The sequence below is a fragment of the Heteronotia binoei genome, chromosome 17 (genome assembly GCF_032191835.1).
Source record: "Heteronotia binoei isolate CCM8104 ecotype False Entrance Well chromosome 17, APGP_CSIRO_Hbin_v1, whole genome shotgun sequence".
In the NCBI taxonomy this organism is placed as follows: domain Eukaryota; kingdom Metazoa; phylum Chordata; class Lepidosauria; order Squamata; family Gekkonidae; genus Heteronotia; species Heteronotia binoei.
In genome coordinates, this window is record NC_083239.1 from 11,879,813 (window position 1) to 11,892,553 (window position 12,741).

Genomic DNA, 12,741 nt, shown 5'->3' on the forward strand with positions numbered 1-12,741 from the left:
GCATTTCCATTCCTCCTTTCCCCAAATGCAATTAGCCTCTTCTAAACTTCTCTTTCCTCCGTCACTCTGAAACCCCAGAAGTTTCCCCAGTGAAAGTGAATGCTGTTTGCTGTGGCAGTTTTCTCCAGCCGCACAAGTCTTGTCCTTTAAACCACAGCCCCAGCAGCTAAATTGTATTTTTAAGTAGTTGATGAACTATGGCAGGCTAGCTCCAGGTGGGTAGCCATCTTGGTCTGAAGTAGAGAGCAGGATCTGAGTCCAGTAGCACCTTTTGAAAAGTGAATAATTTCTCTGCCAAATTGTCTCATATTGTGATGGGTGCTCTTTCTTCTGACCACTAGATGGCAGCAGAATCTCACAGAAGGGATGAGTTCAGCCCCTCAGAGGCGCTTTAGGTTGGGGAAAGCCGGTGCTGAGAAAGGACAGGTTTCCTTCTGCAGGAACAATTATGCCCAAGACATTGGTGACCCCTGGTTATTTGGAAGTGCATATTTTCTCACTGCTGCAGTCACAGAGACAGAATCCACTGCAGTCCTTGTTGGCACTTCTGGCCTAAAATTGCTCTGGTTTTCCGCACTAAATTACTACATGTAATATTTGTGGGAGGGGATTAACCCTTCATGGGAATGTTCCTTGGAGGCTGCCGTTTTGGAGGGCTGCTGCAAGCCAGTGATGGAAGAGCTACCAAGAATAGTCTGCCTCTTTCCCCGGGTCTTTGTTGTCTCCTTTGAATGAAGCAACCACATACTTGGTAGGTCCCCCATATATACCTGCTTTTGGGAGCCACGAGTGGCTGCATTTTTGCAGAGTGCAAATAACACAGTCAAATGATACACTCAGCAGCTTTCCACTGGAATGGCCGTACGCATTTGATCCATAATGCATGACACATAGCCCCAACCTAATGGGTCTTCACACACGGAGGTGTGTGTGTCAAATTTCCACAGGTTTTCCTCTCACATCCTGCTTTCCATTTATTTCCTTGTCATTTCTCTGTGCCTTCTTCAATTGGGTAAGCATGGAGAGGAAACATGGAGAAATGATGAGGAAACCATGAAAAGAGAACAGCTGACAAACAAAGAAGTGAAGAAGCTCAGAGGGGGGAAAGCTGCAGCTTGACACTCAAACTGCAAGTAAACCTCCATGTGAAATACCCTGTGATCTCAATGGTTCAATGAGGCACAAATGGTATTACAAGCAAGGTACTTCAGGATTAGTACTTTATTGCGATGCAATGCACATGACACATATTGGGTCACGGGTACACAACCTGATTCACGGTATGCATTGGACAGACATGCATTGGGGGAACTCACCTTTTTACTCTGTTTGCTGTGAGGGAGGTTTCTGTTTCTTTCCAACCAGAGCAAAAGTAAAAGGTCCCCATTGCCTTTTCCACTGGCAAAAGCAGGGTGGCAAAAGACTTGGTGAGAGATGTAAAAGTGGTAGCACCGCTTGGGAGCAGTGACCATAACGTTATTGATTTCACCATTTGTATAAATAGGGAGTTGCCCCAAAAGACCGGCACAACCACGTTTAACTTTAAAAGGGGTAAATGAGATGAGGCATGTGAAGAGAAAACTGAAAGGAAAGGTAAATACGGTCAAAACCCTTGGGGAAGCTTGGAGGCTATTTAAAACTACAATCCTAGAAGCTCAGATAAAATATATACCACAAGTTAGGAAAGGCACAAACAGGTATAAGAAAAGGCCTGCATGGTTAACAAACAAAGCAATGGAAGCTGTAAAAGGTAAGAAGGACTCCTTTAAGCGGTGGAAAACCAGTCCATGTGAGATTAATAAAAGGGAACACAGGCTGTGGCAAATCAAATGCAAGACTGTGATCAGGCAGGCAAAAAGGGACTATGAGGAGCATATTGCAAAAAAAAAAAAAGAGAGCAACAATAAAAATTTCTTCAAATATATTAGAAGCAGGAAACCAGCCAGGGAGGCAGTGGGGCCCTTGGATGACCAAGGGGTCAAAGGATTACTGAAGGAGGATAGGGAAATGGCTGAGAAGCTGAATGCATTTTTTGCCTCCGTCTTCACTGTGGAAGACGAGAAGTGTTTGCCTGCTCCAGAACCACTAATTTTGGAAGGGGTGTTGAAAGACCTGAGTCAGATTGCGGTGACAAGAGAGGAGGTCCTACAACTGATAGACGAATTAAGAACTAATAAGTCACCAGGTCCGGATGGCATACATCCAAGCGTTCTGAAAGAACTCAAAGTTGAACTTGTGGATCTTCTGACAAAAATATGTAATCTTTCATTGATATCTGCCTCCGTTCCTGAGGACTGGAAGGTAGCAAATGTCACCCCCATCTTTAAAAAGGGTTCCAGAGGAGATCCGGGAAATTACAGGCCAGTCAGTCTGACTTCAATACCGGGAAAGTTGGTAGAAACCATTTTCAAGGACAGAATGAGTAGGCACATTGATGAACATGGGTTATTGAGGAAGACTCAGCATGGGTTCTGTAAGGGAAGATCTTGCCTCACTAACCTGTTACATTTCTTTGAGGGGGTGAACAAACATGTGGACAAAGGAGACCCAATAGATGTTGTTTACCTTGACTTCCAGAAAGCTTTTGATAGTTCCTCATCAAAGGCTCCTTAGAAAGCTCGAGAGTCATGGAGTAAAAGGACAGGTCCTGGATCAAAAACTGGCTGATTAATAGGAAGCAGAGAGTGAGTATAAATGGGCAGTCTTCACAGTGGAGGACTGTAAGCAGTGGGGTGCCGCAGGGCTCAGTATGGGTCCCATGCTCTTTAACTTGTTCATAAATGATTTGGAGTTGGGAGTGAGCAGTGAAGTGGCCAAGTTTGCAGACGACACTAAATTGTACAGGGTGGTGAGAACCAGAGAGGATTGTGAGGCACTCCAAAGGGATCTGTTGAGGCTGGGTGAGTGGGCGTCAACGTGGCAGATGAGGTTCATTGTGGCCAAGTGCAAAGTAATGCACATTGGGGCCAAGAATCCCAGCTACAAATACAAGTTGATGGGGTGTGAACTGGCAGAGACTGACCAAGAGAGAGATCTTGGGGTCGTGGCCGATAACTCACTGAAAATGTCAAGACAGTGTGCGTTTGCAATAAAAAAGGCCAACGCCAAGCTGGGAATTATTAAGAAGGGAATTGATAACAAATCAGCCAGTATCATAATGCCCCTGTATAAATCGATGGTGCGGTCTCATTTGGAGTACTGTGTGCAGTTCTGGTCGCCGCACCTCAAAAAGAATATAGCATTGGAGAAAGTGCAGAAAAGGGCAACTAGAATGATTAAAGGGTTGGAACACTTTCCCTATGAAGAAAGGTTGAAACGCTTGGGGCTGTTTGGCTTGGAGAAACGTCGCCTTTGGGGTGACATGATAGAGGTTTACAAGATAATGCATGGGATGGAGAAAGTAGAGAAAGAAGTACTTTTCTCCCTTTCTCACAATGCAAGAACTTGTGGGCATTTGATGAAATTGCTGAGCAGTCAGGTTAAAACGGATAAAAGGAAGTACTTCTTCACCCAAAGGGTGAGTAACATGTGGAATTCACTGCCACAGGAGGTGGTGGCAGCTGCAAGCATAGCCAGCTTCAAGAGGGGATTGGATAAAAATATGGAGCAGAGGTCCATCAGTGGCTCTTAGCCACAGTGTGTAGATAGATAGATAGATAGATAGATAGATAGATAGATAGATAGATAGATAGATAGATAGATAGATAGATAGATAGATAATTTTTTTTTGGCCACTGTGTGACAGAGAGTGTTGGACTGGATGGGCCATTTGCCTGATCCAACATGGCTTCTCTTATGTTCTTATGAAGAGGTTCTGGAACTCTGTTCAGCTGCATTCCTTCAGGAAAAAAAGCCCTGCCTAGCAAACATCACCACATAGCCGGTAATATGTTAGCCATAACCTCTGTGTATGGATGAGCCCTTAAAGAGACATGGATGGGGACATGCTAGGTCAAAAGAAACAGTAAAAGTTAGCAGCTCACTAGGATTTATTTAGGGTACATCCCAAGCAAACTTAGGTAGGGAAAAGCTCACTGAACACAAGAAGACTGGCTTCTGTAAACAAGCATAAGTTTAGGACATTAATGTCATAAATCATTATAATCCAATATTCAGTTATAATCAAACAGAAGAACAGGCATGCATCTAATGCATGGAGTTCTGCCTCCTGATACACGTTTGTCCTTGTATTTCTGTAAATGCAAGAACTAGAGGCTGACTTTTTAACACTCAGGGGAAAGACATGACATATACCTGAGATCAAGACCCTTGCAGCTACAGCCCTGGCAGTCTACTAGAGTGATGTACTGCTGTCTGACTGTGCAGTGCAGCAGTCCAGTGAAAAGATGCAGTGTTTGTCTCTCTCTGCCTGACAGGCTGCTCTCACTAAGCCTCAGGATAGCTGGATAACTTGCTCCCCCCACAATCTCCTTGAAAATTTATCTACTTTTTTCAAGCTCAAAATATTATGTAATTGAATACTACTTTTAAGTGACATTTAGTGTATTTATAGCAGATTTCAGGCCTGTTGTGTGTGCCTGTCCAACACATTGCCTGCAGCCCCATCACCTCACACTAGTGACATAACAGTCTGGCATTCTCTGTAGTTGTGTTTTCAGTATATTGTAAGCATGTGGTGAACCTATACATCTTTAGGCATACTGTCTTCTTCACCAGGTGGCTCATAAAAACACACAAGTCTACATTAAAAGGAGATATGAGTCTTGGTAGACAAAGGATTAATTTCAAGTGCCAGAGGTCAGAAACCAAGAACTCGTGTTATGGGAGCACAGGATTCACTGTGCCAGCATGCCAGAGGAGGAAATTTCTGACCTATATCAGAACATAAGAATCAGGTCTGGACATCACCAGAGAGCTGCCTAAATAACCATCCTGTTAGGGTTGCCAGCCTCCAGGTGGGGTCTGGAGACCTTCCACTTTTTCAACTGATCTCCAGCTGGCAGAAATCAGCTCCCCTGGAGAAAATGGCTGCTTTGAAGGGTGGACTCTGTGGCACTGCACCATGCTGAGGCCCCTCCACAAACCCCGTCCTTTCTTAGAGCCACCCCCAAAGTCTCCAGGTATTTTCCAACAAACACCTGGCATCCCTGATCCTGCTTCCCATAGTGGCCAGCCAGATGACCAGGCCTTCTTTCTATTACACCAGTTGCCTCCAACCCCATTCTCGTTCTGCTCAAGGCTGATGTCAAAAAGCCAAGGCACCAACAGTATCAGAGCTGAGATGTTGCTCCAAGAACTGCTGTATGAACTGAGGCCTTAAATACTCCAGCGAGGGTTGCCAAGTCCAGTTCAAGAAATATCTGGGGACTTTGGGGGTGGAGCCAGGAGACATGGGGGGTGGAGCCAGGAGCAAGGGTGTCACAAGTATAATTGAACTCCAAAGGGAGTTCTGGCCGGGCCATCATATTTAAAGGGGCTGCACACCTTTTAAATGCCTTCCTTCCATAGGAATTAATGAAGGATAGGGGCACCTTCTTTTGGGGCTCATAGAATTGGACCCCCTGGTCCAATCTTTTTGAAACTTGGGGGGTATTTTGGGGAGAGGCACTGGATGCTATGCTGCAACTTTGGTGCCTCTTCCTCAAAAAGCAGTGCCCCCCCCCGAGCCCCAGATACCTGCAGATCAATTCTCCATTATTTTCAATGGGAATAAGTCTGCATAGGGAATAACAGAGTTCCCAGCAGACATTTCCCTCCCCTCCCCCCGCTTTCTGATGACTCTAAAGCAGGGGGAGGGCCTCCAAACCGGGGGATCCCCTGCCTCCACCTGGGGATTGGCAACCCTAACTCCAACAAGGAGGTGGCGATGTAAGCCGCAGCCCTCCAGGAGCAGACTGCTAGTTTTTAAAAGGATCTCACCTGCTTATGTCTGTGAGCTCTCTGGCAAGGTTGGCAGTGGCTTGGGGTGAGACTTCACGTGCTTCAGTGGGCTCTGGGATGAGGGAGGGTTCAGGGTCCAAGTTTGAGTTAGAAGGCAGGATTGTATCCCAGAGTGAGTGGGCTGACACAGACTTTTGGGACTCCTCCTGCATCAAAGGGGGTGTCATTGCTGCCTCCTTCTGGAGACTTCACCCCCTTCTCACCTGCATATTTGATCTCTTTGCTTAGAGAAGAGGAGTTGGTTCTTTGGTCCATGAGAACCTTCTGGCAATTTTGGAGTTTTAAGAACTGGTAAAGACTGCCACAACAAAATGGCTGCCTTGCCAGATGGAACGGATAGCGAAATGTTTGGCTGCCCATCTCCTCTCAGTAGCTTGATTGTAAGAGTCACTCTATCAAGACAACTCGATTGACCCTCAACTCTTTGACATGAGCCCTGCCCCTACTTAAGTCCTGTTTGTTTGTCTGCAAGGTGGTGTCCTGGACAGTTTTGTTTTCTTTCATTCTATAAATAGAAATCCCACCCAGAAATCATCCTGGAATAAAAAGAAAAGGCATCTTTGGAAGTGAGGTTGAGTCAGGGAGGGGCGAAATAATACACTCTGCCCACACACTGAAATAATTTTGGCCAAATCAAGATGTAAAGGTGGGATTAGGAATGCAATGGAGTTGAACTCCCAGAGCCTCTCTGTTGCTGCTGCACAGACACCGGAGAAATCTAATCCTCCGTTTTAGACCCATTTTGCCATGCAATTTGAGACTACCCATTAAAATGAGATTATTTTGATTTTGAAACAAGCAGAGAGCCTGCTTAGTGTACAGTGACAATTGACAAAAACCAGCCCCAAATCCAGAGATTTAAGTCATGGGAGGAGATGCATCGAACCCACATTATAATACCATTGTATGGAACTCCACCCAAAAGGTCATGCTCGTGTCACGCATATGCTGGATGGAGGAAAACAACTTGCCCTCGCTTTTGACATTCAGTGCCTTTTCTTATAGGGTTAACAATCATTTATAGAATTCTCGGTTGATCAGCTTAACACCTAACCAATTCGTGAGTTTCACAACAGAAAAGGGTTCATTGGGTTTCAGAAAACTCAGCCATCAGAAATTTCCTGTGTATTGGCAGTATAACTTCACAATATCACTCCGCCTAATCATGATGATGTGTTGTGTTTTTCCTAGAATGACAATCCAGGCCCGGGATGTTATAATGTCACGCATCCATCTACGGTTCGGAACAATGTCTCCCAGTCGCGGAAAGGAACCTGTTCTTTTCCTTCCTTGGTAAGGGAAATGGTAGGCTTGTAGTAAAATAGAATGGTTGAGGAGGACGCTAATATAAAAGGAATAGGGCTGCAGCCAGTTGCATTGTTCACTGTATGGTAGGCTGCCAGCACTGCCTCAGCAATGCCAAAATTTTGAGGGTTGTGACTGGGAAGGGTGGAGTTTGGGGAGAATTATGATGCCACTTCCAGGTCATTTCCTGGTGGGGTTAAGGATGCATTCTCTGGGAATTTCCCCAATCTCTGTGGGAGAGTCAGTTTGGTGTAGTGGTGAAGTGTGCGGACTCTTATCTGGGAGAACCGGGTTTGATTCCCCACTTCTCCACTTGCAGCTGCTGGCATGGCCTTGGGTCAGCCATAGCTCTGGCAGAGGTTGTCCTTGAAAGGGCAGCTGCTGTGGGAGCCCTCTCCAGCCCCACCCACCTCACAGGGTGTCTGTTGTGGGGGAGGAAGGGAAAGGAGATTGTGAGCCGCTCTGAGACTCTTCGGAGTGGAGGGCAGGATATAAATCCAATATCTTCATCTACCTCACAGGGTGTCTGCTGTGGGGGAGGAAGGTAAAGGAGATTGTGAGCCGCTCTGAGACTCTTCGGAGTGGAGGGCAGGATATAAATCCAATATCTTCATCTACCTCACAGGGTGTCTGCTGTGGGGGAGGAAGGTAAAGGAGATTGTGAGCCGCTCTGAGACTCTTCGGAGTGGAGGGCAGGATATAAATCCAATATCTTCATCTACCTCACAGGGTGTCTGCTGTGGGGGAGGAAGGTAAAGGAGATTGTGAGCCGCTCTGAGACTCTACGGAGTGGAGGGCGGGATATAAATCCAATATCTTCATCTACCTCACAGGGTGTCTGTTGTGGGGGAGGAAGGGAAAGGAGATTGTGAGCCACTCTGAGACTCTTTGGAGTGGAGGGCGGGATATAAATCCAATATCTTCATCTACCTCACAGGGTGTCTGTTGTGGGGGAGGAAGGTAAAGGAGATTGTGAGCTGCTCTGAGACTCTTCGGAGTGGAGGGCAGGATATAAATCCAATATCTTCATCTACCTCACAGGGTGTGTTGTGGCGGTGGGGGGGAAGGTAAAGGAAATTGTGAGCCGCTCTGAGACTCTTCGGAGTGGAGGGCGGGATATAAATCCAATATCTTCATCCACCTCACAGGGTGTCTGTTGCGGGGGAGGAAGGGAAAGGAGATTGTGAGCCGCTCTGAGACTCTTCGGAGTGGAGGGCGGGATATAAATCCAATATCTTCTTCTTAAAATGGTTTCCAGAATGCTTGTGGGATCTGAGGGCACCTGGTGATTCATTGGATGAGCTAGTGGAGGACTGGCAGGGCCGCCTCCCAGAAGCCATCGATGAAATTGCTCTCCAGTGACCTCTTCACCTCTGCAACAGACAAGCTTCGTGGTATGCACCGGAGCTCTGGAGGATGAAGCGGGAGCTAAGAGAGTGAGGGTGGCAGTGTACTTGTGACAAAGCAACAAGAGCATCTTTTGGGACATTTATGAAAGCCTATGAGATGGTGCAGAAGCCCCGTGGCACAGAGTGGTAAACCTGCAGTACTGTAGTCCGAGCTCTCTGCTCACGACCTGAGTTCGATCCCAGTGGAAGCTGGGTTCAGGTGGTGGCTCAAGGATGACTCAACCTTCCATCCTTCCAAGGTCGGTAAAATGAGTACCCAGCGTGCTGGGGGGAAAGTGTAGATGACTGGGGAAGGCAATGGCAAACCACCCCGTTAAAAAACTCTGCTATGAAAACGTCATGATGCGACATCACCCCAGAGTCGGAAACGACTGGTGCTTGCACAGGGGACTACCTTTACCTTTATGAGATGACAGGACCGGATCTACTTTTTTTTTGAGGAGGGCAAGATTAAAAAATGATGCCACCTTATGGGCCCATAGAATAGAATGGACTCCATACCAAATTTGGTGCCCCCCCCTTTCGGTGGCACCTGGGCAAGCACCCCCTCTGCTTCCCCCTAGATCCGGCCCTGTGAGGTGGCAGTGAAGGCTGCTAAGAAGGAATTCTGTGTGGCCTCCATCGCATCCACTAGCTCTCACCCAGCCCAATTCTTTAGGACAATTAGATCATAAACTTCCCTGCCAGAAGGGAAACAAAATGATAAGGAATTGGCTATTGGCTGTGAGGCAATTGCAAGCTACTTTGTGGATAAAGTCTTGTAGCTCCACCAGGACCTCCCTGCCACAGTTGAAACAGTAAGGGAAACAGAAGCTTCTTGGCCATCTTTTGGTCTAGTGTTGGACCAATTCAGCCATCTCCCAGGAAGAGGTTGACAAAACTCCAGTAGCTCTGAAACCCAACGCTTGATCTGTGCCCATTTTGGCTTGTTAAAGCCTGTGGAGACGGAATTCGGGTTCCCCTGGGAGACGTTATCAACTTGTCCCTATTGTAAGGGATGTTCCCAAGGAACCTAAAGGAGGTGGTGGTGCGACTGCTCTTGAAAGAACCATCTTTGGACCCCATGGTCCTAGTCAACTACTGTTCAGCATCAAGCCTTCCATTCCTGGGTAAGGTAGTTGAGAGAGCAGTAGCTGAGCAGCTCCTGGCATTCTTGGATGATGTCTCTATCCTGGATCCATCTCAGTCCAGCTTCTGGCCTGGCCATGGAATGGATACCGCACTGGTCACCCTCATGGATAACCTCCAGAGACATCTGGATCGAGGAGGGTTGGTGCTGCTGTTGTTACTTGATCTAACAGTGATCTTTTTAAATTTATTTACTTACCTTCAATTTATATCCCGCCCATTCCAAAAGCGGACTCAGTTTTGACCTACCACCTTGCCAACATGCTGATATGGGGAATGGCCTTTTTTTATTATTTATTTATTTATTCGGGATTTATATCCCGCCCTTCCCACGAGTGGCTCAGGGCGGCTTTGCAGTGGCTTTGCTCCTTTCTTTATGGTCAGTGCTTGGGGAGAGAATCTTGGCATGTTACCCTATAGTATGTGGCATCCTGCAAGTTGTTTAACATCTGTATGTGTCCCCTTGCCCAGTTAATCCAGAGGTTAGGGCTGAGTTGCCATCAATATGTGGATGACATCCAGCTGTGTCTGCTGGTGAACAGATGGATGGACTCCACACTGGATACCTTGGCTAGGGCCTTAGAGGCTGTGGCTGATTGGTTATGACAGAGTTGGCTGAAACTTAATCCAGCAAAAGCAGAGGTCTCATTTCTGAGTCATGGGGAGATGGGTGCGGAAATCCAACTCCCAGCTCTTGGGGTGGGATGCCACTGACACCAATGGTGAAGAGTTTAGGAATGATCCTGGATGCCCCCTTTTCCGTCAAGGCCTAGATCAACGTGGTTGCCAGATCAATGTTTTACCATCTTTGGCTGGTCCCCTACCTTTCCTCCTGGAACTTGACGACAGCGATCCATGCAATTATTACTTCCAGACTTGATTACTGCAACTTGCTGTACACATGCCTACCCTTGAATCTGATCCAAAAGCTCCAGTGGGTACGGAATGCAGCAGCATGCCTACTGACGGACTGGGACATCTACGCAGGTGCACATTCAGCCAGTGCTGCACCAGTTGAGTACTGAGTCAGGTTCAAGGTTATGGTAATACATTTTAAGGTCCTATGTAGCCAGGGACCAGCGTACCTGCAGGATCATCTCTCCCCATGTGTGCCCCAAAGAGCTTTGCAGTCTTCGGACCAGCACCGTATAGTAATCCCCAGCCCAGAATATTTCTGCTTTGCCTTGACCAGGGCTGGAGTCTTTTTGGCCCTGGTCCCGGCCTGGTAGAACATGTTCCTGATAGAGATCAGGGCTCTGTGGGATCTGTTGCAATTCCGCAGGGGCTGTAAAACGGAGCTATTCTGCCAGGCCTTTGGCTGAGGTGGTGGACATCAAGTAACATCTGCCTCCTCTACTTCATCTACTTCACTTGCTCCATGATACTGTCTTCTCCATGGAACTTGGAGCAACTGACATATTCCATCAGAGCGTTTCTCCCCTCTCCCATCCATCCTGGCATGAGCGTAGCTTGCAGTGAAATGAGCCTCACATTCATGCAGCCGTCAGGCATTTTAAACTGGGTATTTAATTTTAAACTTTTATAAATTTGTATAAATTGATGTTTTATTGCATGGTTGTGCTAAGATATTGTTTTATTGTGTTGTAATATGATGTGAGCCTCCCGCAGCCTATGCACAGGGTAGGGTGGGATATAAATCCCCAAAATAAAATTTTAAAAAATGCGGAAATTCCTGGAGCATCACTATGGAGGCCATTTTTCTCCTGTTCCTCAATTTCTCAAGAATAGGGGATTGGGGTCAAGGCTGGAGGGTTATCCAACACAGGGGAGGAAAAGACATTCTTACAGCATCAGTATATCTAATTTGCTATTCTTACAGCATCAGTATATCTAATTTGCAACGTGGCTCAGTCTGTGGAGTCTTAAATCTGGAGAGTGGAGCCATAGACAGACAAGACAGATCCTTCTGCAAACTTGAAAAAAAAGCACCATGTTTGCAGAAAAATCTGAAATCTAAAAAAAAAAAAATAGAGGATGTTAAAAACCCCACAAAATGATAAAAGTAGTGCCTGTAGCTTTAAGAAGTAAATGCCCTCAGTGGCTATTGCTAATCAAAAATAATAACATTGTTAGCCTGCCAAGCTTTGTTTTTATTAGTAAAAGGAAGGGAGAGGGCAGGACCATTTTCAGAGCTGTTTTGGCCTTTAAAGGAGGACTCTGGGGCCAGGCCTGGTAGCAGCCACCAGGTGACATGATACCCCACAATTTGCATGACTCACTGAGACCAGGCTGGTCACTACTGTTCAACAGCAGCCACCCCATAAAAGCCAGTGTTATGCAGTAGTTAGAGTTTCAGACTAGGATAGAGATGGTGGTGCTGGAAAGTGCCATCAAGTCAAAGCCAACTTGTGGCAACCTCATAGGGGTTTCAAGGCAATGAGATTCAGAAGTGGTTTGCTGTTACCTGCCTCTGCATAGTGACCCTGGACTTCCTTGATGGTCCTCCATCCATATACTATCCAGGGTCGACCCTTCTTAGCTTCCAACGATTGGGCTAGTCTGGGCCATCCAGATCACGGTAGGATTGGAATACTGAGGCTCAAATTCCTATTCTGCCTTGGAAGCTCACTGGGTGATTTCAGGACAGTTTCACATTCTCAGCCTAACTTACCTCACAGGGTTATTGTGGGGATAAGATGGAGGAGAGGAAAATGCTAAAACTACTTTGGGTCCCCAGTGTAGAGGGGGGGAAATGAATAAAGAATAAATATGGCTGAAGATGGGGGGCAGATAAAAGGTAGGTTGATTGGTAGGTGGGAACAATAAAAGAAGACATGGAAAGGTGAGGATATGGGGGTTACAAGAAGGAGGAAAAGAATAAATAGTATGGAGAGGGGGCTACAAGGAGAAGTGCAGTCCCCCAGCTAGTTCTTGCAGGTTCCCCAGTGTGCAGCTGGGGAGAGGCTCCAGGGTGAGTGAAAACTGAAGACAATGGAGCAGATAAAGTAAGTTGGCTGGTGGGTGGAAAGGAGGAAAC

The 12,741-nt window shown here is 46.6% G+C and overlaps 1 protein-coding gene across 1 annotated transcript in view; it reads left to right on the plus strand.

Moving 5' to 3' along the window:
* STPG1 (sperm tail PG-rich repeat containing 1) overlaps window positions 1–12,741 on the plus strand; it is a 72,763-nt gene that overhangs the window by 16,756 nt on the left and 43,266 nt on the right. The window contains 1 exon segment of the mRNA XM_060258592.1: window positions 7,093–7,194. Coding sequence (XP_060114575.1) covers window positions 7,093–7,194 — 102 coding nt within the window.